The sequence below is a fragment of the Myotis yumanensis genome, unplaced genomic scaffold (assembly GCF_028538775.1).
Source record: "Myotis yumanensis isolate MYYU_CA2020_CCGP unplaced genomic scaffold, mMyoYum1.0.hap1 SCAF_1, whole genome shotgun sequence".
NCBI lineage: Eukaryota > Metazoa > Chordata > Mammalia > Chiroptera > Vespertilionidae > Myotis > Myotis yumanensis.
Genome location: NW_027223752.1, coordinates 117,907,588 through 117,935,112, shown reverse-complemented (window position 1 = coordinate 117,935,112; position 27,525 = coordinate 117,907,588). Strand labels below are relative to the sequence as shown.

General features: G+C 37.5%; 1 protein-coding gene, 1 non-coding gene and 2 pseudogenes across 11 annotated transcripts in view; 2 read left to right on the top strand and 2 right to left on the bottom strand.

Annotated features, from left to right (window-relative positions):
• The window catches only part of MYO9A (myosin IXA), a 429,988-nt gene that overhangs the window by 219,769 nt on the left and 182,694 nt on the right, over positions 1-27,525 (bottom strand). For all 10 annotated transcript variants that reach the window (XM_070431053.1, XM_070431061.1, XM_070431045.1 and 7 more), the window contains 3 exons: positions 26,460-26,549; positions 21,959-22,075; positions 17,275-17,409 (listed from right to left, as the gene is read on the bottom strand). In XM_070431053.1, coding sequence (XP_070287154.1) covers positions 17,275-17,409; positions 21,959-22,075; positions 26,460-26,549 — 342 coding nt within the window. The remainder of the gene's footprint in view (positions 1-17,274; positions 17,410-21,958; positions 22,076-26,459; positions 26,550-27,525) is intronic.
• Positions 2,899-3,733, top strand: LOC138998263 (deubiquitinase OTUD6B pseudogene; annotated as a pseudogene).
• Positions 11,495-11,703, top strand: LOC139005368 (DNA-directed RNA polymerases I, II, and III subunit RPABC4 pseudogene; annotated as a pseudogene).
• Positions 19,418-19,565, bottom strand: LOC139001292 (small nucleolar RNA SNORA57). Its single transcript, XR_011469940.1, has one exon. It is a non-coding gene; the product is annotated as a small nucleolar RNA SNORA57 (small nucleolar RNA).

Genomic DNA, 27,525 nt, shown 5'->3' with positions numbered 1-27,525 from the left:
TAGATTCTCCCAGGCACCTCCAAGCCAAACACAAGTAGCAACCATTTGCAGATCACTTTGTAGCCCATACCATGTGGCCCCAGAATGGCATAGGCAGTGGCTGACCTTGGCCTGCACCAGAGACCATCCCAAGAGGTGCCAGAATCTACATACCCAGTGACTAACTTCAGACCACAACAGACCACCCAATCTCCTCTACAAATGACTTGCCAAAGGGCAAACTCAGCAGGCACTAGAGCCCCACTAACATAAATCTTGCTCCATGGGGTCAACCCCTGCACAACAGCATCTCTGATGTAATCATGACCATTCCTCATAGCCATTCAGCCTGAGGGTAAATCCCTCCCACTGAAGTGCCAACAGCAATCAAAACTCAACTACAATAGAAGGACACACAAAACCCACACAAGGGAGCACCTAACTCATGTGACCTGGGAGACTGTGCCAGTGGACCTCACAAGACACCTAGTACATAAGGCTACTCTATCAAGCCTGGAAACATGAAACATCTACCTAATACACAGAAACAAACACAGGGAGGCAGCCAAAATGAGGAGACAAAGAAACATGTCACTAATGAAAGAACAGGAGGAAACTAAAGAAAAGTAAACTAAATGGAGACAAATAATCTACTAGATGCAGAGTTTGAAACACTGGTTATAAGAATGTTCAATGAATGTAGGGGAAGAGTAGATGAACTCAGTAAGAACTTTAACAAAGAGATAAGAAACATAAAAATCGGAAACAAAACATAAAAAAAGAACCAGTAAAAAATGAAGAATACAATCACTAAAAGTAAAGAATAAATTAGATTAAATCAACAGTAAATTTGATGAAGCAGATGACAGAATCAGCTATTTGGAAAGTAGGGTAGCAGAAAACACTCAATCAAAACAGCAAAAAGAAAAAAGAATTTTTTAAATGAGGATAGTTTAAAGGACCTCTGGAACAACCTCAAGTGTACCAACATTCATTCGCATCATGGGGGTGTTAGAAGGAGAAGAGAGAGAGCAAAGAAATGACAACTTAGTTGAAGAAATAATGATGGAAAACTTCCCTAACCTGGCAAAGGAAATAGATACAAGTGCAGGAAGTCCAGAGTCCCAAAAGAGATGAAACCAAACAGACTCACACTAACATACATCAGAATGAAAATGACAAAGGTTAGAGACGAAAATAAAATCTTAAAAGCAGAAAGAACCCAGTTTGGCTCAGTGGATAGAGCGTAGCCCTGCAGATTGAAGAGTCCCAGTTCTATTCTAGTCAAGGACACATACCTCGATTGCAGGTTCTATCTGTGGCTCTGGTTTGAGCACGTGCAGGAGGCAACCAATGGATGTGGCTTTCTTACATCGATGTTTCTCTCTATATCTATCTCTCTCTAAAAATCAATGGAAAAATATCCTCAGGTGAGGATTAACAAAAAAAATATAATTAATTGATTAAAATTAATAGGAAAATATCCTCTGGTAAGGATTAACAATAAATAAATAGATAGATAGATAGATAGATAGATAGCAGCAAGAAAAAGGCACTTAGTGACCTACAAAGGGAGCTCCCATAGATTGTCAGCTAATTTCTCAACAAAACTTTGAAGGCCAGAAGTAATTAGCATAAAACATTCACTGTGAGGAAAAGGAAGAACCTGCAACCAAGATTCCTCTATTCAGTAAGGCTATCATATAGAATTGAAGGACAAATAAAGAGCTTCCCAGATAAGAAACAGTTAAAGAAGTTCATCACTACCAAATCAGTTTTTACAAAAAATAAGATAAGAAATATAAATAATAAAATAGCAATAACTGCATACCTATTAATTACTTTACAGTTTTTTAGAGAGAAGGGGAAGAGAGAGAGAGAGAGAGAGAGAGGGAGGGAGACAAAGAGAGAGAAAAACACTGATGTGAGGGAGAAATAATGATCGGTTGCCTCTCATACATTCTCTAACCCCAGACCAGACCCAAAACCTAGGTACTAGTATATGCCCTGCCCGGGAATGGAAACCTCAAGCTTTCAAGGGGGTGCTGGAAGCTTTCGCTGGTATGGGACAACACTCCAACCATCTGAGCCACATTAGCCAGGGCTATCAATAATTACTTTAAATGTTAATGGATTAATGGTCCAATCAATAGCCATAGGATGGCCAAATGGATAAAAATACAAGACCCAAACATATGCTGTCTACGGGAGTGCCACTTCAGGTCAAAAGACAAACAAAAGTTGAAAATAAAGAGATAGAAAAAAATATTTCATGCAAATGGAAACGAATAAAAAGTTGGGGTAGCAATATTTATATCAAACAAACAGACACTTAAACAAAGGCTATTACAATAGACAAAGAAGGACCCAGCAATTCTACTTCTGGGTATTTATCCTAAGAAAGCTAAAACACAAACTCAAAAAGACATTTGCATCCCTATGTTCACTGCAGCATTATTTACAATAGCCAAGATAGGGAAGCAACCTAAGTACCCACTGATAGACAAATCGATAAAGAAGATGGAATATGGCTCAGCCATAAAAAAGAATGATATCTTGCCGTTTTCAACAACACAGATGGACCTAGAGGGTATTATGCTAAGTAAAATGAGTCAGAGAAAGACAAATGTTATATGATTTCACTTATATGTGGAATCTAAAAAAAAATAAGATAAATGAATAAACAAAACAGAAACAAACTCATAGATACAGAAGATATTTTGATGGTTTCCAGATGGGAGGAGACTTGGGGGAATGGATGAAAAAATGGGAAGGGATTTAAATGTGCAAATTGCCAGTTATAAAAAAAGTCAAGTACAGCACAGGGAATATAGTAAATAATATTGTAATAACTATGTATGGTGCCAGATGGCTACTAGATTTATCAGGATGGTCACTTCGTAAGTAATGTAAATATCTAGAGTCTCAGCAGAAGGGGTTGGTCAAGAGGAGCAGTTGATGAGGAGGCATTACAAAGAGGAGGAGGAGTTGCAAGCCAAAATTCAAGGTATAAAAAATGCTGTTCTGAAAAATGACAAAAAGAGGAGGAAACAACTCAATGAAGATGTTGCTAAGTTGGAAGCAGAAATGGAACAGAAACAGAGAGAAACTGGAGCAATTTAAGCTACCTTCTAGGGAGAGTAAAAGTGTGGTGCTGTTAACATTTCAAACTTGGTTCTTAAGAATCAGCCACCTTAGATATCAACAGCACAAAAGAGATGGGACAAAAAAGCTGCACTGGAAAAAGAGCAGAAAGGATAGCTGAAGCTGAAATTGAGAACTTAGATGGAGTTACTAGTAGATGTGTAGAAAGTAAAAAACTTCTTCAAATACTGGCAGCTAGACAGAAATTAAAGATTCCATCTGATAGCCACTGCATGTAGAGAGCCATTTAAGATCAATTGAAAGAACAGAAATGCCCTCTGACTATAGCTGCCTTAAGTAATTAAACTGCTAAGTATATGCAAAGCCATGTGGAAGACTTTCTGCCATTTTTAACAAACCCTAATACAGGAGATATGTATACTTCAGAAGAATTCGGAAAGTACTGTGATGGCATTATATACACAGCTGCATGAGGAAGTCAGCTTGAGCTAAAATCTGTATCTCATATTTTACAAATGCCAATAAAGATAATACAGGCAGATTATCCTCCCATTGTAATTGGCAGAGTATCGAAAAAAACCTATTAAGACTTGCATATATGAGACATGCATATGGCTTAGTGAACAGAGCTACTGGAAATTTCAACTAGTTTACAAAATGTTGCACAATTAAATTTTAGTACAGTGTGCCAATATGAATAATTCATAGCAAGTGCTAGATTGCTCTAAACATTAATGAAAAACACAACTACCTTAAATCAGTTTTATGGCAAAGCTGCTAACAGGCTTCTCAAAAAATTGTGTCAGAGATAAACTTTAACCAGTGTCCTCTTAGTGGTATTTTAAAAATACTTATAAGTCCATTGTCAAGAACATCATTCACAGACCAAGATGCAACCCTATCTATATATATAATACCCTAAGATGCAAATAGACCGAATGACGAAACAACCGAACCACCAGTCACCATGATGTGCGCTGACCACCAGGGGGCGTGCGCAGAACATGGCAGCATCTGCAGCAGGTGGCAAAGCGCAGAACATGGCGGGCGTCGGCTGTGGCGGGATGGTGGGGCGCCAGACCAAGGCGGGGCGCCATTCACTGTCATCAGGGCTAGCCTCTGGTGTATACTGAAAATTCTTTGCTCCCATGCGCTGCAGTCCTGCCCAGGGCTTGCACCTGCTGCCGGCTCCAGACCTGCTCGCACCCACTGCTGGTGCTGGAGCTGCCGCTTGCACCCCCTGCCAGTGCCCGGCGCCAGCCCCCGCCCCAATCACTTGGCACCTTCAGCAGATGCGAGCAGTGGCTGCCGGCCCTGAATGTCCCTCAGGGTTTCTTCACCTCCCCCTGCTCCTGAGGAGTGATGGGGCAGCAGCTGCTGCTGGCACCCACTGATGGTGCCAGCTCCACTCGCACCTTCTGACGGCGGCCCTGCTCTCACCTGCTGCTGGCACTGGCCCCAACTGCTCTGCACCATCAGTGGATGCAAGCGGCGGTGAGCAGGGCTGCTGGCAGACAGGGGATGGTGGGGGGGGGGGGGGGGGGGGGAGCAGAAGGGGCCAGCAGGGACACGGAGGATGGGCCAAAACCTGCCCCTGTGCCCACCACAGCCTCGCAGCCCCTAGTTTGCTTATATTTTTATTAATATAGGACCCTGAACACTGTTGAAATAAATCTTAAAATGTTTTTTTAAAAGCTTTCAGTAACCACCCTAGCTGGTTTGGCTCAGTGGATAGAACGTTGGCCTGCAGACTGAAGGGACCCGGGTTCGATTCCGGTCAAGGGCACATGCTCAGGTTGTGGGCTTGATCCCCAGTAGGGGTCATGCAAGAGGCAGCAGATCAATGATTCTCTCTCATCATTGATGTTTCTATCTCTCTCTCCCTTCCTCTCTGAAATCAATTAAAATTTATTATTTTTAAAAAGCTTCCAGTAACCATATCAGTAATTTTTCTTGAAGAAATGAAATGACTCAGTCTTTTTGTCACTGCAATAAAGTGTGGGGATGCTGATAGTAAATTTAATTAACACTTATAAACTTGACTGCAGTAACTTGGTATTGATGGGATTAATGCTGTGAAGTTTTTTTATGACCCCATCAAAATGCAGCTAAGAAGCTTGTTTTAATGACTGAGAATTTTGTTTTGTTCCAATCGTGTATTTTTTTTTTAGATGGGAATCAGATGTTAAACTTTAAGAGATGACACAAATTCAAAGGTAAATAGGTGTTCCCTATCAGCTTTGAACCTAAACAATTACAGATTAGCCTTTTATTTGTGTGTAATGTAAAAAGACCCAACAAAAAAATAAATATTAAAAATGAAAAGATCCAACAGATTAATAATGTCTAATTCATGTTACTACTTGCTGTTTCTTAAACTTCAGAATGGAATTAATACCATAATTTCTTGATTATTTTCATAACTACACATTTTTACATCTTTGTTGTGTTTTCTCCTTCACTGCTCAGCTGCTTTGCTTTCCTTGCAGGTTTTTCCTCTAAGGAACAGTTTGGGACCTCTCTTATTCTTTAACTTGTACAAGTTGAAGGAGTAGCAATGTAAAAGGGTCCAAGGACAAATTTACTTCAAATACTTCCTCTTTTCAAATTTGTCTTACAAGATCTTTCTCTTTTTTTGCTTCATTCTCTAGGATTAAAACAAAGTCTTTTTTATTTGTTATTTTGTTAGCCTTTTAAGGTCATCTTTCCTTAACTCAATCAAGTATTTGAGAATTTTTGTAATACATGTATGGATAAAGTCAAAAGCTACTCTTTGGGAGACAAGACTTTATAGTAAAAATCAGTATATAATGCTTTTTGGTGTGATTTATCTAACTCAGATTTCAGGTTACACGTAACAGTATTCCTTCTAGGAAAATAGTACTCATCTATACAAATGGGTCTGATAATTTGATATGCAAGGAAGTATTATGTAAATGAGACCTTTTTGGTTGAATCTATTTTTCCTCAATTAGAAATAACTAGTAACATTTAGCATGAAGTATATAACATTTGAATTTTTGCTTTCTGAATGTAACAAATTTATAGTTAAATATCGGGTTTATAATATTAAAAATGGGGTGTCAATCAACTAGCGCAAGTAAGTACTACATGAAGGTATTCTATTTTAAGAAGTTAACAACCATTCTGCCTGTCAGACAAAATATATTCTGAAGGCTGACTGTTTTGTAATCCGTGATCTGAGTTTTCTTGGAGGTCTGAAATGTATAAAATAATGAAATTATAAAATACTAAACACCTTGGCTTTATTTTGAAGTAATCATTACTTTGAAATTAAAAGATAAGCATTCAGAAGTAATAAAACAACGTATCATGAAACTTAGTTATTATAAATCCCATCTATATTTAAGATATTGGAAAATACCTTATTGGCAGGTTTTTGTTTTTTTTCTGACAAGACACGTGGCATTTTCTTGATTACAGGATTTATTTCTATTTTTATTATTTTTAAATAGTCTCTATGGTTATGAACAACATTTGTTAGCTTCTGTTCTTTCATAAAACTTCACATAAAAAATCATTTTAGCTGTAACCTAAAATGGAAGTCTTTAAAAAATGGGAGATATTAATTTAAAAGCAGATATACTAATTCAGTTTTTGCTGTATTATGACAATCTAATGGAAATTTCTTAAGTTTTCCTTTGTCCTAACTCAAAAAGTATGTTGGATTTCTGAAATACGTGTTAAGCCAAGAATTTTATCCATATGTTTACAACTTATATATATACAGCAAAAAGGAGTGTGTATAACTAACTATAGCGAGCAATATAGCTTTGTTCATATTATCTGTTTGTCAGAAGAATAAAAGATGAATTAATTTTTTTAAATGTCCAATTACTAAGTTGTACACCTGAAATTAATATAGTATTACACATGTCAACTGTAATTCAAAAATAAAGTATTTAAAAGTTTTTTTTCACAAGTGGTGCTAACAAAGCTTTTTCCCCTATTTATTCTTTTTTATAGGATGATTAACAAGTGTACTAAGGTTTAACTAAGGTTAAAACTTTTATAGACAGCACTAGTGGTCCAAAATCCCATCTCATCCCCTCTTTCCAAAGACAAAGAATCTTGCCCATTAACTATTATCCTAACTTCTGATACCACTGACAATATTCTTTAAAAATATTATGTATGTAAAATTATACCATACATATTCTTTTTATCTGGCTTTTTTTTTTACTTAACATTATGTTTCAGAGACACATCCATGCTATAGGATTGATTCATTTTAATTGCTGTAGGGCAGAGGTTGCTGAACACATTTGCTCATTTATACATTACCTATGGCTGTTTTCTCAATATAACAGCAAAGTTGAGACCATATAGCCCCAAAAACCTAAGACTTACTTAGCTGGTCCTTTAGAGGAAAAGTATACCAAAATCTGCTACACAGCATTAATTCTCAAACTTGAATGTACAGCCCTGGCCAGGAAGCTCAATTAGTTAGACAGCTGCAGCCCCACTCACACCTGCTGCTGGCCCTAGCCCAAACTGCTCTGCATTGTCAGCAGGTGCGAGCGGGGCCGATGCCGTCAGTGCATGGGAGCGGTGGCAGCGGGAGCGGGGCTGCTGGCAGAAGGGGCCCTGTGGTCGTGGCGGGAGCACAGAGGATGGGCCAAGACCCGCCCTTATGCCCACCGCAGCCTTGCAGCCCACAGTTCCTTTCAAGGTGCACGAATTCATGCACTGGGCCCCTAGTCAATTAATAAATTAAAAAAAAACTTTAATGTACAACAGAATCACATGGAGAGCTTATTAAAACACAGACTGCTGCCCTAGTTGGTTTGGCTCAGTGGATAGAGCTTAGGACTGAGGAATGAAGGGTAGTAGGTTGATCAAGGCACATGCAGGAGGCAACCAATCTGGGTTTTTTTTCTCTCTCTGACTCTCCCCCTCCCTTCCACTCTCTCTAAAAATCAATGAAAAAATATCCTCAGGTAAGGATTAACAAAAATATAACATAAAACACAGACTGCTGGGACCCATGCCCAGAATTTCTGAAGTAGGTATAGGGAGAAGTCCAATAGTTGCATTTCTAACAAGTTCCTTGGAAATGCTGATGCTACCAGTAAAGTTAAGGGAAGAACAAAACTTTTGAGAACCAATGCTGTAGAATATTTATATGCAATTTATTCCCCCATTGCACTATCAATAGACATTACAGTTACTCCCAATTTTTGGTCATTAAAAATGCTATTTTGAATATTTCTGTACAAAACCTTCGGTGTGCATTTATATGCATTCTGAATGTGAAAACACAGGCTTATAAACTACACCAGTATAACCTCAGCAGATAGTGCCAAAAAACTTTCTAAATAGTTGTACCAATTTATGCACCCACCACCGGTGTAGGGGACTTTCTCATGCACAGTATTTATCTAATACTTGTATTATCAGTCTTTTTCATTTTAGTCATTCTGGTGAATGCTTAGGGGTATCTCATTGTGGTTTTAATTTTTATTTCCCTGATGACTAATAAAGTATGAAATCTTTTCCATGTTCACTGCTCAATTAGATGTCATCACATGCCTATCCCCTATATAATAAAAGCCTAATATGCTGTGTTCAGTTGACCAGTTGGGCATTCAACCAATCAAAGCGTAATATGCTAATGACATGCTAAGGCCGCTCAACCGCTCACTATGATGTGCACTGACCACCAGGGGGCAGACAGCTGACTGGTCGACCAGTCACTATGACGTGTACTGACCACCAGGGGGCAGATGCTCCGACTCGTAGGTTAGCTTGCTGCTGGGGTCTGGCTGATCGGGACTGAACAAGACAGGCCAGACACGCCCTGGAGCACTCCCACGGTCCTTCCCTGGCTGGCCAGCTTCCTGTGTCTCTCCTCGGTCCTGATCGTGCACCAGTGGGGTCCCTTGGCCTGGCCTGCACCCTCTCACAATCCGGGACCCCTCAGGGGATTTCAGAGAGCCGGTTTCAGCCCAATCCCGCAGGCCAGGCCAAAGGACCCCACTGGTGCATGAATTTGTGCACCAGGCCTCTAGTGTTTATGATAAAAACTCTGAGGAAACATTCTTCCTTGTTCTCAATCTTAGGGGGAAAGCATTCAGTTTGTTTCAATTAACTATATTACCTGTAAGTTTTTTATGAATGCCCTTTATCAGAAAGTTCCCTTCTATACCTAGTTTGCTAAGTGTTTTTTTTAACATATATAATTTTATCAAATGCTTTTTTATACTTCTACTAGAGGCCCGATGCACAAAATTCGTGCACGGGGGGCAGGAGGGTTGTCCCTCAGCCCAACCTGCACCCTCTCCAATCTGGGACCCCTCAAGGGATGTCTGCCCGTTTAGGCCCAATCCCTTTGGCCTGGTCATCCCTAACTGCCCTCCCCTGCAGGCCTGGGTCCCCCCAACTGCCCTCCCCTGCTGGCTTGATCACCCTCAACTGTCCTCTCCTGCCAGCCATCTTATGTGTTGGAGTGATGGTCAATTTGCATATTACCTCTTTATTATATAAGAGGATTGAAATCATCATGAGGTATTTTTTCTTCATTTTGTTACTAGATGAATTAAATTAATTGATGGCTAGATGTTAACTCACACTGGGAAAGAACTCCACTTGGTTCTGATGTATTACCCTTTTATATATCTTGCTGAATTTAGTTTGCTAATTTTGTTTAAAGTTTTGGAATCTATGTTTATGAGCGATACTAACCTTAAATTTATTTTTTTAAATCCTCACCTGAGGATATGTTTATTGATTTTAGAGAGAGGGAGAGAGAGAAATATCAATGTGAGAGAGAAACATTGATAGGCTGCCTCTCACATGCAGCTCTGCCAGGGACTTGAACCTGCAACCTAGGTATGTGCCCTGACAAGGAATTAAACCTGTGACATTTTGGTGTATAAGACCACGTTCCAACAAACTGAGCCACACAGGCCAAGGCAATTTCCACTTCTAATATCCTTGAAAGATTTGGGTATCAAGTTGTCCTGGCTCCCTAAAATACATTGAATTGACCCTTTTTTTCCATTTCACATAACGCTTTATGTTAAACCAATCTTCTTTTGTGTTCATAGAATTCACCAGTGACGCCATCTTGGCTTACAATGTTCTTTATGAAAAGATTTTTTATTAAATATTCAATTTCTTTAATAGATATAGATACAAATTTTGTATTGCTTATATGTCAGTTCTGAAAATGTTTTTTTCCCTATCATTTGATAAGTCTACTTAAAAACATAAAGTTGTTTTAACTATTGGAGTCTCCACGGCTCCTCCTTGCTCTTGAATCTGTTCAGTATCTCACACTTCAAGCTGGACTCTTTCCGAATCAGCAGCCCTTTACCAGAATAGAAAAGTCCATAAATAATGGGCTCATCTCCCTGGATTTCATTCTTACAGATCTAAGCACAGTAAAATTTTATTTATTTGAAGGTACTCCAATACTTTCAAATATAATTTGTTCAGTTTTTTTCAGGTGTTCCTCAAGGCAAGTTTAGTGAAAATTACCTAGTCTGACATCCCCAGAAGTGGGACAGACAGAAGAAAAACTCACCAGATTATGAACTCCTCAAATAATATCCCTGGAACTCTAAATTTTCTATCTTCAATGCCTAGCACAGTGCCTGACACAATTATTTTTCAATTTATTGATGAATCAATGACCTGGAGGATAATTCTGAGCAAGTAAAGAAAATAAGAAGAAAACACTATTACAAATGACATATACTGATTTGAAATATATTTTCAAATCACAGAAACCTCTTTTGTTTTGTCTCTTATTCCACATTTTCTCTACTAAAACTCTGATTCAGGACTCACTCACTAACCCACACTACTTCAACTGGCTCATATACATGGCTCATATATGATGTCCTTTCTTCTAGTTCACCTCTCTTTAGTCCATCTCCCTTAGTTCCAATTCAAATCCTCCACTAAATATATTTCAAATATCTCCTCATTCTCTAAAATTCTAATCTTCTCTTCATGATATACGACTCACAACTATCTGACCTTAGGCTATTTCATCAAACTTACCTTTCTTCCTGCCTGCATTCTTTATTTTATACCCTATATTTTAGCTACACTGATTCAGTTCATCAAAAGTGCTATGTCATTTTATATCAAAGTTTTAAGGAAATTGTTACCTTTTGTTTAAAATATATTTTCCCCATTGACAATATGGTAAACTCAACCTTCCATTAAAAACTATGTTCCAGAATCATCCCTGGGAAATCTTTGCAGACTTTCAGGAAGTTCTAATCAACTTCATTCTTTATATCACTACTTTACCTTATATCTAATTATAGCATTTACTATCCTACATAACAATACTACATCCTGTGTGCCTATGTACTACTTTTGAACAAAATGTAAAGGTGAGGCGAGAGGAGTGTGTCGGTGCTAAGGATTAACAATGGACACGCAGAAGGAATTCCAAACCCCAAAGCAGCAGCCAATGATATATCTGTGGAGGATGTCACGCAGAAATGAAATAAAATCCAGGGATCCAATCAGATGCAGAGAATGAGGATACAGAATAATGTACAAGAAGGACTAAAAGATTGGTGGTTTTTGATGCTCGATGAAACGGAATTCAGAAGAATATCTTTGTTTGCATTTGGATTTGCTGTTATTGTTGTATAGTTTTGATGAGTATACTTACCTTTATGAATACAACTATATACACATGATTTCATTTTAAAAACCATATTGTATTTAGGTGTCTATTATAAAGATTGTTTTCTGTTCAGTTCAAAAGAAAAAAATGTAAAGGTGAACTTCCGTAATCAAGATTTTCAAGATGTTTTCTCCCAAAGAAGATTTTATACTTTACTATTTTTATCTCCATTTTCAAAAATTGTATCTCCTTAACTGATCTGTATTCAATTGAATTTAACAAATAATCACTGGGTACCCATCTCCTACCAGGTACCACTGATAAATAATCCCAGCAAACCCATTTTAAGAGAAAAACTTGAGGAGAGAAAGAATAAAATAGATGAGATGGCAAATAGGTGTAAGGTTTCTAAACTTTTCAGAAGTAACATTGAAACACAATTACATTATATCACAAATTACAAAAGAGAATACTGAGACTTGAAAAAAAATAGAGATATGCCTTAGAATCTAAGCCTTCTGATCCATAGTTCCAAAACATTACCCAAACTTATGATATTCATAGTAGCAAATCAATGAGAATCACCCACCCCAAGTAGTTATGAACACATTTTCCATGAACTCTAAGGTTTTATTTTATAGATGTTTTTAGGTAAGACATTTCTTGTGGCTCCCCCATGTCTAATCTAGACTTCTAGAAAAGGTAAGAATAATTTCAGTTCACAATAACAGAATAAATGTCTTCTTCAAAAACAACTTAACCAATCTTCTGGTTGTTTTCTCTTTTTAAATAGATATATACTTTTTCATTGATTGCAGAGAGGAAGGAAGAGAGAGAGAAAGACAGAAACATCAATGATGAGAGAGAATCGTTAATCAGATGCCTCCTGCATGCCCCACACTGGGGATCGAGCCTGCAACCTGGCATGTTCCCTGACCAGGAATTGAACCGTGACCTGCTGGCTCATAGGTCAATGCTCAACCACTGAACCACACCAGCTGGCACCAGTCTTCTGTTTAATGATCCACAGAGCAAGTGGTGCTTTGCTTTTTAAAGTACAGAACACATCAACTACATGCAATCCTTCGCCCCCACCCCCCAACACATATACCCATTTGCAAGAGATAAAAATACTAACTTGGCATGAGCTAGTTAAAAGAATACTGGACTGTTAAGAGACCGATCCCAGCTAAGCTTTTGATTAAAAGCAAAAATTATGGAACTAGAGTCTTAAGGACTGAATACTTGCTTTAGGCATCACCTGTAAAACTAGAATAAAAATAATAGGACCTGCCTAAGAAATAGTAGGCACTACATTATGCTAGCTGCTATTATAACAAACAATACTATCTTTTTGTTGTTAATCCTCACCTCAGGATATTTTTTCCATTGATTTTTAGAGAGAGTGGGAAGAGAGGAGAAAGAGACACAGAGAGAGAAGAGAGAGAGAGAGAGAGAGAGAGAGAGAGAGAGAGACTGAGACTGCTGTGAAAGAGCACATTGATTGGTTGTCTCCCGCATGTGCCTGGACCAGGGCCAGGGATCAAACCTGCCAACCCATGTATGTGCCCTTGACTGGGAATAAAACCCACCACCCTTCAGTGTGCAGGCCAGCGCTCTAACCACTGAGAAACATCAGCCAGGTTGTAATATTAATACCATCTTTTTTTAAAAAAAAATCTTTATTGTTAAGATTATTACAGATGCCCCTCTTTTTTCCCCTCAATGCCTCCCTCCACGTGGTTCCCACCTAGCCCCATGCCTTTGCCAACCTACTGCCTGTGTCCATAGGTAATGCATATATGTATATAAGACCTTTGTTTAATTTCTTCCCATCCCCCCTGCCCCCCTTACTTCTGAGAATCATCAGTCTGTTCCATTTCCATGCCTCTGATCCTATTTTATTCACCAGTTTATTCTGTTCATTAGATTTCTTATTAGTTTGATTTTTATATTCAATTGTTGATAGCTATGTATTTGTTGCCATTTTGTTCATATTTTTGAACACTCTCTTTTTCTTCTTCTTTCTCTTCTTAAAGAATACCCTTCAACCTTTCATATAATATTGGTTTGGTGGTGATGAACTCCTTTAGCTTTTTCTTATCTGTGAAGCTCTTTATCTGACCTTCAATTCTAAATTATAGCTTTGCTGGGTAGAGTATTCTTGCTTGTAGGTCCTTGTTATTCATCACTTTGAATATTTCTTGCCACTCCCTTCTGGCCTGCATAGTTTCTATTGAGAAATCACTTGACAGTTGTAAGGGCATTCCCTTGTATGTAACTAACTGCTTTTCTCTTGCTGCATTTAAGATTCTCTCTTTGTCTTTTGCCCTTGGCATTTTAATTATGATGTGGTCCTCTTTGGATTCCTCTTAGTTGAGACTCTCTGTGCTTCCTGGACTTGTAAGTCTATTTCTTTCACCAGGTAGGGGAAGTTTTCTGTCATTACTTCTTCAGATAGGCTTTCAATATCCTGCTCTCTCTCTTCTTCTGGCACCCCCATAATGTGAATGCTGGTAACTTGAAGTTGTCCCAGAGGCTCCTTACACTATCTTCATATTTTTGGATTCTTTTTTCTTTTGCTCTTCTGGATGGGTGTTTCTTGCTTCCTCATATTTCAAATCGTTGATTTGATTCTCAGAATCCTCTACTCTACAGCTGAATCCCTGTATATCATTCTTTATTTCAGTCAGTGTATGCTTAATTTCTGATTGGTCCTTTTCCATTCTTCTGGAGATTTCTAGAAGACTCTTGAGTAACCTTGTAACTATGGTTTTAAACTCCATATTCAATAGTTTGCTTTCTTCCATTTCTCTCATTTGTTTCTTTGTCTCTGCATTTTGGCTGCTTCCCTGTGTTTGTTTCTATGTATTGGGTAGAGGTGCTAAGTCTCCTTGAGTTGGTAAAGTGGCTTTGTATAGTAGGTGCTCTATAGGGCCCAGTGGCTCAGCCTCCCCAGTCACCTGAGCTGGGAGCTGTAGGTGCACCCCTTTGTGGGCTGTGAGCACAGTCTTGTTGTAGTTGAGACTTGACTGCTGTTGTTGTCACTGATAGGAATTGACCTCCAGGCCAATTGGCTATGAAGACTAGCTGCGACTACAGTGGGAGAGCTGCTGTGCAGGAGACTTGCTTCAATGGAGCAGGACTTGCTTCAATGGGGCTTTGGTGCTCACTGAGTCTTCCCCTTGAGTGTGTCACTTATGGATGTGTAGAGTTGTAATCTGGTATGGTCTCACACTGACCACTGGATAGTACACTGGCCCTTGGGTCTCCAGGGAGGTGCAAAGTCAGTCATTGTCTGGGGCCACCCAGCAGGAGATACAGAGAGATTTGCAGATTCCTCCTTTGTATCCAGTTTGGAACTGCCCAGATGAGGCCCAGCTATGAAGCAAGGCAGACCGGTGCTGGTGCCAGGTCTTGGGCCTTTTATTGATAGATCTGGGGCTCCTTGACCCAGCTGCAGTTTATTTGAGAGATTTTAGCCTGAGCAAGAACAGGCCATTCATAGCCGCTGCACACAGCTTGGGTGGGGTTGTAAATTGGATGAGGCGGGGTCTTAGTGAATCACCAGGGTGGAGCAAACAAAAATGGCTGCCAGTCAGCCCTGGGACAGGGGAGGTCCCAGCATAGGAACAATGATCCCTGTGAGCACCTCCATCTGGGAGAAAGCCACCCTCGAGTTCCTGCCCCATGCGAGACCATCCAGTTCTTCCTCGTATATATCTGTGTCCCTCAAAGCCTCACTCTGGTGCTAGAGCTCAGAGGAAGCGGGACCTTGTAAATTCAGTTCGTGGTGCTGGGCTTTTAAGAGGAACAGCTGGGTCTCCAGCAGCCTCTGTGTCACTGAGCCCCAATCCACACTGGTTTTTACAGCTGTAGTTCTTACTGCCCATAGGGATTTCTTTTCCCAGCTCTGGGACCCTGGGCTGTGGGTCTGGTGTGGGGCTGGGATCCCTTGATCTTCTGGGCGGCCTCCACAGATTAAAGAAGTGGCACATGTGGGTGCCGCACCAGCCGATTCCGTGCCTCTGCACCTCCTATCAGTCTCAGTGTGCTTTCTTCTTTACTTCTCTAGTCATAGAACTTCCATTCAACAAGTTTTCCAGTGGTTCTGGATGATGGTTATTCTGTATTTTAGTTGTAATTTTGATGTGGTTGTGGGAGGTGGAGACTACAGGCGTTTACCTACGCTGCCATCTTATTGTCAGTCAATACTATCTTTTAATAGCTCTATCAAAGAGTCTAGCTAAAAAGTCATGTGTATAAGAACTTCAAGCATTCAAAATGACCAGACGAATGTTGCTTGTGCAACTATTAATCAGTCCTTATAACCCTTTAAGCAAAATAGAGGTAGGATAGAGGGCAACAATGATAAAAAAGATCTTTTTTTCTTTTTTCTGTTTTATAGACTGTTGTGGTCTTTCTGGTCATTTCATTTTTTTAAATTATTAATATGAGAGAGGGAGGAAGGAAGGAAGAAACAGAGAGGGAGAGGAAGAGTGGGGGGGTGGGGAGAGAGAGAGAGAGAATGAACTCAAAACCCTGGTGTATCGGGATGATACAATTTAACCAACTGAGCTACCCAGCCAGGGTTGTTCATTTCATTTCTTTACCATTTCCCTTGAGTCAAATGTAAGTCCTGCTTCTGCTTATGTCCACATACATAAACTGAAAAAAAATGCTACAATCTCAACTTGCTACTGACCTCAAACTTGGCTTGGAGGAAGACCCCACATTTTCTTTGACCCTGCATTTAACCTAAGATTTCTTATGGAAATTAATGGCTCACTCTTCCTACACTAAGTCAATTTGAGCTTTTCATAGAAAATATCTAGTTACCCATTTTTTTTTTCTCTATACTGTCCTGTTTCCTATATCCATACTATGAGTTGATTCGAGATTCCATTAATAAGCTCCTATATCCCATTCTGGAACTAAGAGACCAAAGCAATCAAACAAGCATACTTAGCATGTGACCAAGCCCATGTAACTAATTAAAAATCAGTAACACTGATAGAAACTCAAAACAAACCCACCCAATTTTCATTCAAAGGTGCACTCAAATGCATAGTACTGAATCTACTTGGGTCCTATTAAAAAAACAACAAAACCCTGTATGATATATCTAAAAACCTATGGTCTGACATATCATTTGCTTACATTAATACGAAGACTTCAATATCTGTATTGCAAATATAAGACTTAAAATGCTTATCATGGCCCAGCCATCATGGCTCAGTGGTTGAGTGTTAACCTATGAATCAGGAGGTCACAGTTCGATTCCTAGTCAGGGTACATGACCCCAGGTTGCAGGCTCCATCCCCAGTGTGGGGCCTATAGGAGGCAGCCAATCAATGATTCTTTCTCATCTTTGGTATGTCTGTCTGTCTGTCTGTCTGTCTCTGTCTCTCTCTCTCTCTCTCTCTCTCTCTCTCTCTCCCTTCCTCTCTGAAATCAATAAAAATATTTTTAAATGCTTATCATAACTATGAATCAAAAATTTATATGTGTGTATGTGAAGGTGGGGAATGAAGGAGTGGCAGGGGGGGCAAACATACATGCACTTAGGTACTCACCTGCTCCAGTTTAAAGATATGCTGATTAAAGTAGTGTTGTAAACGTTCATTAGCAAAATTAATGCAGAACTGTTCAAAGCTATTATTTTCATAATCTTCAAAGCCAAAAATATCAAGAACACCAATTGACAAAGTCTACAAAGCAGGAAAAAAATTATGGTTGAAAAAATGATGCTCAAATTTATTTCATAAATAATATTTACAGTAAGAAACAAAATGCTCAAAGTTCTTTTCAGCACTGGAGAGTAGGTTTTGGGGGCCAATGTTGAACCAAATTATACCATAAATAAAAAGCGTTTTAGTTCTCTTTAGTTTCATCTTTTTCTTTTTATCCTAATTATTTTTTTTAATCCAAAATTTTAACACACGTAACCCACTGATTATTATACAGAAATGTACAAAGCAGGGACACTGGCCAGTTATCTCAATCTCAGAAATTCCTCAACTCCAAGAGACAAGAGAATGGAAATAACAGGCTATGGGGAATTCAAAAAGTTACTTAAGTACTACTAGGTCACTACTGGCTATGCCTTGTTTTTATACCAAGAGGGCCATGCAATTTTTCCTACTTTGACTTCCATATTCCAATAGAATCCTGCTTTAAAAACCAAGCTAACAAGGATGTTTAATCAGCCTTGTGCAAGCTAGAAATAAAACTATCAGAATATGTGGTTTCTTGAAGTTAAAAATTTTTTAATTTTTTATAAAAAACAAAACAAAAAACATTGTGGCCCTAGCCAGTTTGGCTCAGTGGATAGAGGGTTGGCCTGCGGACTGAAAGGTCCCGGGTTCGATTCCGGTCAAGGGCACATACCTCGGTTGCAGGCTCCCAGCCCCTAGTCAGGGGCGGGAGGCAACCAATCGATGTTTCTCTCTGTCTCTCCCTCTCCCTTCCACTCTCTCTAAAAGTCAATGGAAAAAATATCCTCGGGTGAGGATTAAAAAAAAACATTGTACAAGGATTATAATGTTAAATAGTTCTAAAAGGATTATAACAAAAAAACCAATATATTCTTCATCCTCAATTTCTGCACCCTAATATCAACAACACTCAAATTGTTGAGCTGTTTGGTATGGAATAGTATAGTATAGTATAGTATAGTATAGTATAGTATACAAGTGCTTATTTTTCTATTTCTTGATATTTCACTTGTAGAAATTATCTTCTAACTACTTACTATGGATGATAGGGATTTAACTCTAATACCCCCACACCAACATTCTTCTCACCACTCCACCTCATTCTTGAAATACAGTTGTATGACAATTTTGGTTAAATGAAAATAATTTTTCTCCACTGGTGCTAAGAGTGATACTAGGCAAAATGATGTAATGAGTGATAGTGAGAGATATTTTTAAAGTTTCCATTAAGAGTATTTTGTTTGCCCTAACCGGTTTGGCTCAGTGGCTAGAGCATTGGCCTGCAGACTGAAAGGTCCCAGGTTCGATTCTGGTCAAGGGCATGTACCTTGGTTGCGGGCACATCCCCAGTAGGGGGTGTGCAGGAGGCAGCTAGTCAATGTTGCTCTCTCATCAATGTTTCTAACTCTCTATCCCTCTCCCTTCCTCTCTGTAAAAAATCAATAAAATATATTTTTAAAAAAATTTTTAAAAAAGAGTATTTTGTTTTCCATAAGTACCTAAATCAATAAAATTCAGATCTACTTCCTACTGTCCCCTCAAACCCCCAAAATGAAAGTATTTTGTTTGGCCCTAACCAGTTTGGCTCAGTGGATAGAGCGTCAGCCTGCAGACTCAAGGGTCCCAGGTTCGATTCCGGTCAAGGGCATGTACCTTGGTTACGGGCACATCTCCAGTAGGGGGTGTGCAGGAGGCAGCTAGTCAATGTTTCTCTCTCATCGATGTTTCTAACTCTCTGTCCCTCTCCCTTCCTCTCTGTAAAAAATCAATAAAATATATATTAAAAAAAAAGAAAGTATTTTGTTTGATTAATTCTGTTGACTAATTCTAAGCCCTTATGAAAATAATGACCTTCAAAAATAAGTTAATTTGGTAAGTTGGATTACATTTAAAATTAATATTCTGTGGGCTCACATAAAGCCTGAAAAGTTCATATAAAAGCAATTTTACATTTAAAATAATCAAATTAAGTAATAAAGATGACATTTCTTTTATCTTTTCCCTGTGTCCCAGATCTTGAAGATAGAACCTGCAGACTGGAAGCCACCAGCACCAAAGACATGACCCCAAGGGGGCTGGTGCCCTGTCCTTCTGCCTCAGTACATTATAGGGACAGAGACAACACACCTGATCTCCCCAGGAAGAGGAGGATTAAAGATGACATTTCTAATCAGCCTGAAAAGGTAAACTATTCATTCCATAAAAGTTGCCCTAACCAGTTTGGTTCAGTGGATAGAGCATCGGCCTGCGGACTCAAGGGTCCCAGGTTCGATTCCGGTCAAGGGCATGTACCTTGGTTGCGGGCACATCCCCAGTAGGGGGTGTGCAGGAGGCAGCTGATCGATGTTTCTCTCTCATCGATGTTTCTGTTTATCCCTCTCCCTTCCTCTCTGTAAAAAAATCAATAAGATATATTTTTTAAAAAAGTTGTTAGGAAATGAAATTGAAGTTATTAAAATTAAGTATCAAAAATCTGCCATGTTAAAAGTAAATTCCAATTGGAAAAACGGTCTGAATATAAAAAATTATATTCTAAATGTATGAGAATAAATATTTTATAATTTGGGCTGGAAGAGGACTTCCAATGTAAAATAAATTAATAAATAAATAAAGTCCAGGACAATAAAAGAAAAGAATGACAGAACTGTACAAAAATTTAAAACATAAGGTCTTCAAAAAACACAACATAAACAAATCTTTAAAGTAAAGAGAAAATGTTTGCAATGTATGTCAAACTATAAATCTCTGCAATATCCACAATGACTCCTAAAAAGGAATAACAAAAAGATAAAATGAACAACAAAAATAGGAAAAATATATAAAGAAATAAAGAAAAGAAATAAAACAGAGAAAACATGAGATGCTCACCTTTCATTTATCATAAACATTAACAACAAAATGAACTATCTTCCTTGTCAGATTAGCCTAATGGAAATTCTGAGAATATCCAATGTGACTAAAGGTGTAGCAGGGAAATAAGCACTTTTATGCACTACTGGTGGAAGTGTAGTATTTTTTTGAAAAGCAATTTAGCAGCATCTACCAAAATTTTAAACATATATATCTTTGAATCCAGCAATTCATTTTGAGGATTTTGTCCTAGAGAAATGTATGCAAAGAATATTTGTTACATTATTATTTAACAATAAAAAATGTAATATATTTTTAATGGGGGAATTTATGGTACACATCCAAACTATATATTACAAAGTTGATAAAAATGAGGTACACATTGGTACAGAGAACAGACTGAAAACTGTCAGAGGGAGGGGGGTTTAGGGGCCAGGTGAAAAAGGTGAAGGGATTAATAAAAAACAAAACAAAACAACAATTCATAGACACAGACAACACTATGGTGATTACCAAAGAAAAAGGAGGATAGGGGAGGTAAAAGAGGGTTTAAGGGGGGGATAAATGGTGATGGAAGGGGACTTGATGTGTGGTGGTAAACAGAATAAATATACACAGGATGTATTATAGAATTGCACACCTGAAACCTTATAATTTTATTAACCAATGTCACCATAATAAATTCAATAAAAATAAAACAATGAGGCCCTGGCTGGTTTGGCTCAGTGGATAGAGCATCGGTCTGCGGACCAAAGGGTCCCAGGTTCAATTCGGTCAAGGGCACATGCCTGGGTTGTGGGCTCGGTCCAGCATGCAGAAGGCAGCCAATCAATGATTCCCTCTCATCATTGATGTTTCTATCTCTCTCTTCCTCTCCCTTCCTCTCTGAAATCAATAAAAATATATTTTAAAAAAATAAAAATAAAACAATGAGGTAAGCTATATTTCAAGACATGCTAGGTTTAAAAACACACACACATAGACGCAATATAGATAATGTGGACAAAATGGGGGGTTCTGTGGGAAGTAACCTCACAGGGTGATCTTCTCATGAATTCCTAACTAGGCAGTTCATTGTGGGTAGTCATGTCCCAGGCCTACAACCTCTTTGGTGAAAAGCTTTAAGCCAGCCATGTCCACTGTTCCAGTGCATCTAGGTTAACACACCTTTGAAAAAACAGAAGCAATAACCCTCGAAGGTGGTATTAACTCTCAAGAGAGCACATAATCTTAACTATTCTGTTGGCTCCTCCCACCTTTAGGTAATCTTCCTAAGTTCCCTCCTAATTTCAAATGCATAAAAGAAACTGCAAAAAATATTATTCTCCGCAGTACTTGAGATCCTGCTGCTCTCCAGTATATAACGTCAGTTTGGCTCAAATTAGCTCATAGAAATCCACAACAGGTTAGGACATTTCTTACAATGACAATATCATAATTGTATTTTTATGTTTAAAAGCAACTCTATATGCACATTTATAGGAATGTAAGTACATAAGAAAAAAGACACAGATTAACACCTCCTCTACACAGGATAATAAAAACAGAAATAAGGAAGAAAACAGCAGAGAATAGAAATAAAAGATGACTCTTACTCATGACTTTTACATAATTCTGTCTTTTTAAATTTAATGTATTAACCATTTTATTAAAACCGTTTTCTAGTAAAAATATATAATTTATGTATGTCTACCTTGGTATTTTGCTCCAAATCTTTACTATTCAGAAGTGCATGATTAATCCGAAAAACTATCCAGTCAAATAGGGCACTATATAAAGACTTAGCCATGGAATTCCTCACTGTCACAGCCTGAAAAAAAAAAGAAAGGGTTATGAATACAAGTGAAATTAGCAATAATCTAACTAAGATATTATAACAAAGTGTGTTTTGGTCTCATTAAAGAAAAAAGTTTACTAGCATGAATTCAAAATTAAGTTTTCTCTCAATATAAATACCTCTAATTATAATAAGCTATAAGTTTTCTATATACATTCATTGATTTAATCCAACTCAAAGAATCTAGGCTAAAACTGTCTTGAAAAATAAGGAAAAATGAAGGTTATTCAGTTCAAAATAGTTTTACTGAAAATTAATGTATACACACACATTTTTTTCCACCTGGTAAAGAAGGTATAACAGGAAGTTTACAAACAAATAACCTTGCCATCTAAAGTGAGGAAGAGTAGCCGAAACCGGTTTGGCTCAGTGGACAGAGTGTCAGCCTGCGGACTGAAAGGTCCCAGGTTCGATTCCGGTCAAGGGCATGTACCTGGGTTGCGGGCACATCCCCACTAGGAGATGTGCAGGAGGCGGCTGATCGATGTTTCTCTCTCATCGATGTTCCTAACTCTCTATCTCTCTCCCTTCCTCTCTATAAAAAATCAATAAAATATATTTTTAAAAAAATAAAATAAAATAAAGTGAGGAAGAGTATTCTAAGCAAAGCAATAAATCTGTTAGCAAAAAGGCCATCAATTATGTGCAGAATCCCAGTCAGCTTCTTAAAACATAACCATATTACTACAGCTACATTCCTGGTTATCTTCAGCTTGTCATCAAGAGTAACTTCTAGAATTTCTCCATCCCTTCACAGAGTAACAATTCTTTCATTACGGAGTTATACAATTTATTTTTCCCTCATTTCAAACTTTCCCCAGTTTATGGAAACTCTAGACTAACTGCTCAATTTTTCTGTAAATCTGAAATTGTTCTAAAACACAAATTCTACTAGTTAAAGAAAATTCAACATTTTAAAAGTACTACAACCACCCAGCCAGTGTGGCTCAGTGGTTGAGTATCAACCCATGAACCAAGAGGTGACTGGTTCAAGTCCAGGTTGTGGGCTCCATCCCCAGTATGGAGTGTACAGGAGACAACCAATTGATGATGCTTCTCTCTCATCAATGCTTCTATTTCTCTACCCCTGTCCCCTCCTCTCTCTCAAAAAAAAAAAAAAAAAAATCAATAAAAACATATTTTTTTCAAAATAAAAAAAAGTACTACAACCTAAACGGGGGGGACATATGTCTTAGATAATCTTGAGTCTTAGCACTTAGAATACAATTATTTATATAGTTATCACCTAGGGACTTATTTTGAAGATTGTATATTCAGGTACACATTTATATTCAGTTCTGAAGTTTAGAGGAAGTAAAGAGTAATGATTAATAGCTCGACTACCTTCCAATACCAAATTCTCTACTTATTCTAGTTGCGTGACCTTACTCAAATTATTTAAACTCTTAGGTTATAGCTTACATATTTGCAAAATAGATATCATACAGATGATGACTGAATTTCTGAATTTCAGTTGAAAAAAAAAGAAAAGCTTCAAGTTCTAGCCAAAAATATTACTGCTACCTAAAAACTACTACCAAAGAGAAGACAGGTATCAAATTCTCTATCTTTAACATTATCAACTTGAAAATAATTGGAAAATATTTACAAGTTCTCAGAGTAAAAGGAATGTGTCCCTAGAATTCTATACTTATGCAAGTTATCAACAGAGTATCTTTAAAATACTAATAAAATAACAATAGAATATCTAGAAAGAATTGCCATTCTATTTTTCCCAGAGGAGAAAAGGGAATAAAGATAATCTGATCATATTCAGCAAAAGTAAAACATTTTAAATCTAAATAAACAAGCAAGATACAAAAAAAAAGAGAAGACAAAATATTGGTTATTTCAACCCATTAAATATAAATGGGTTAATTTTTTAGTTAAAAGACTGACCTTCATATTAAATTAAAAACTAAGACCCACCTATTTATGGTTTAGAGTTAGATACTATTTTCATAAAATGTAGTTAAATAGAATCCAGATTTACCAAAGTATACCAATACTTATTAACCCCACAACTCCCAATATTATACTTTCAGCCCCTACTTTTTGAAATGCAGTCCTGCCTATCACAGCTTAATCTCAATAAGCCCAATATCAATTAATATTTTCCCACATAAACAAGATCTCATTTAGTGTTTCCTATCTCACTGAATAATACCAATATTCTTAATAGTTGTGTGAACCATAAAATTAGGATTCATCCTTGACATTATTTCTTCCTCCTTGCCTCCCATTTAGCAAATCATTGACAGATCCTGTTGGTTTCACCATCTAAATTTCTTTCATTTTAACTATAATGATTTGTCCCTACAAGTATCTTACCATTCTAGACAAAGCAGCAAACACCTTTCTCCTCAGTACTAATACAGCCTCCAAATTAATCTTTCTATATTCACTCTTGCCTTGTTTCCTAATCCTAAAATGATCCCCAAGATTCCCATCTCCTGCTGTACATGTTCTATATCACACATACAGAACCTAAGTGTGAACAGGACTGTAGCTATGATGGATTTCATTCCACTAACTGTCATATATTATATGACTAAGATGAAGAGATTTTAAAGATTTCATTATGGCCCCAAATCAGCTGATTTTTTTTATTTTTTATTTTTTTACTTAATCATAGGAAGATCATCCTGGATAGAACTGACTTAATCAGAGAAAACTCTTAAAAGAAACTGATTTCTTTCATTAGAAATTCTCCTGCTGGCATTGAAGAAGCAAACTGCTATGTTGTTAACAGGACTCTAGCTGCTGAGAATGGCTCTTGACAGCCAACAAGAAATTCAGGGTCTCAGTCCTACAACTGCAACAAACTGAATCCTGTCGACAACCTGTGAACTTGAAAGCAGATGTTGAGTCTCAGATGAGAACACAGCCCTGACATACATCTTGACTTCAACCTGGTGAAACCCTGAGCAGAGTACCCACCTAACCTGTGCCCAGACATGATTTTGGAAACTGTCAGATAATAAAATTGTATTAAGTGCCTAAGTCTGTTACACAGCTACACAAAACTAATATACTCATTTCCAAATAACTCTTCACACTGCTGCCAGAGTGAAGATTTATTTGGAAACTTCCATTTATCTTCAGATGAAATACTAAAAGCCTTAAGGACTGCTCCTCATTTATATCTAATGCCTAGCACATTTCTAAGCACATATTTCTAAACAAATACCCTAAATAAATATAAATAAAAAATAGAGCAGAGGCTATAAATATAATCTCAGAAAACTAAATTTAAAGTTAAAATGCTTTATAATGAAAAAAGTTAAAGAAAATACAAAAGCAATGAAAGCTTACACAAAAACAGGTTGGCTTTTTCTGCTATTTAGAAAAAAGCTCTCAAAGGTGGACATTATAAAATATGACATAAGATACATGACATAATGAAAATATGTAGGCTTGTAGGTACAGTTAGGGGGGACCCAAAAAGTGGGATAAATGGATCAACGTCAGCCCATAAAGCATTCTCTACAGTTCAATCATTATTTCCCCACCCTTGTGTCTTCTAATCTCATATTGCTGTCCTATTTTTATAACTCTCATAGAGTTTCATTTCTTATCACTTTCATAAAATTACATTAAAAATAATCAGATTTTCAGTAGTTTCTTACTTCTATACACCTGGATAGTACAACAACAATGGTTCACTATAGCAATAAATCTCACCTGGAAGCCTTACTATACAGATTATATTTAAAGTCATAGGACTGGGTAAAATAATCTAGATAAAGAATACAGAGAGGAAAAGATAAAGATTGTGTCATAGGGCATTCCATCTTTCAGAGGTCAGAACGAAAGAAAAAAAAAGCAAACAGACAAAATTAAAACTGAAAAAATAAACCAGGAGAGTCTGAAATACCAAAAGATAAGAAACTGCCTCAGTGGTTGAGCATCAATCTATGAACCAGGTCACGGTTCAATCCCTAGTCAAGGCACATGCCCAGGTTGCGGTTGCGGGCTCGAACCCCAGTGTGGGGTGTACAGGAGGCATCCAATCAATGATTCTCTCTCTCCTTCTCCCTTCCTCTCTGAAATAAATAAAAACATACTTTAAAAAAAGAAGGAATAATCAATTGGGTCAAATATTGCTCATTTATAATATGAAACTTAAGAATGGTGAATAGATTAAGAGCTTTTAAGAAAAATATAAGCCTAATTCCTTAAATCACATTCAACTTTTAGTTTTCAAGTTGATGGAAAGTTCACAAATTTCAAGGGCCCAGAAATATTTCAATCAACATTTTTTCTTGTTATTTTCATTTTGTGTTAAGAGAAATGACACAACCCAAACTTCTAAAAATTATCAGAGTACTTTGATCCAGAGAAAATCTACTCATACCTCTGCCAGTCTGTATGGTAAAATAAGCTTTTCTCCCACTGTCACAGTCTTCCTCATAATTAATGCTTCAAGTAGCATCTCTTCTTTAACCTGTACAACAGAAAAGTAAGTTCAATATATAAGATTCATAACAATGGTTTGAATTATTTATTGAAAAGCCATATAGAAAAAAATTAAGATTAGCAAATAGTAGACAACAGAGTACAAGAAAGACAATACACTGGAAAATTTTAAATATTGGCCAAAGTGAAATGTAAGTGTCCTAACTTGCGGGTTCTGCTCAGTGGTTGAGCGTTGACCCATGCACCAGGAAGTCGAAGGTTCAATTCCCAGTCAGGGCACATGCCCGGTTTCGGGCTCAATCCCTAGTAGGGGGCATGCAGGAGGCAGCAATGTTTTTCTCTCCTCCATGTTTCTCTCTCCCTCTCCCTTCCTATCTCTGAAATCAATTTTATTTTAAAATGTTTTTAAACATGTGTCCCATAGACTCCACTCCCAGACCTCCAAAAAAAAAGAAATCAAAGGGGTCTTTTTAAATTGAAGTTTTCATTCTGATCATAATGGAGAAACATGTTTTATTGTGCAGAATATGGAAAATATAAAATAGTATAAACAACATTTTAAGACGATCAACCATAATCTCCTAACCTGGAGAAAAGGACTGAACAGTAACAACACTTCTTGAGTTCCAGGAACATTGCAATGGGTAATAATTTATGTTTCAGTTGTTTACTTTTATTTACAGATGATAAACTTTAAGATAAAGTTCATGCTTCCTTTGTTCTCACTCTCTAGAGGCCAATACTATCATAAATTTGCTATGTGTCATTTCAGTTTATTTATGTATACATACAGTACATATTAGATGTTTTCATAAACATTATCTTATACTGTCAAGTGAATTTAACTTTTATCTGTATATCATATTCCCATTTATTTTTGAGATATAACTCTTGATAATTTAGATCAAGCTTGTTCATTTTAAATGCTATATAGCACAAAACTATATCAATTACCACAATGTGATCCATTCTACTTTTAGGCACTAACACCACTTATATTTTTG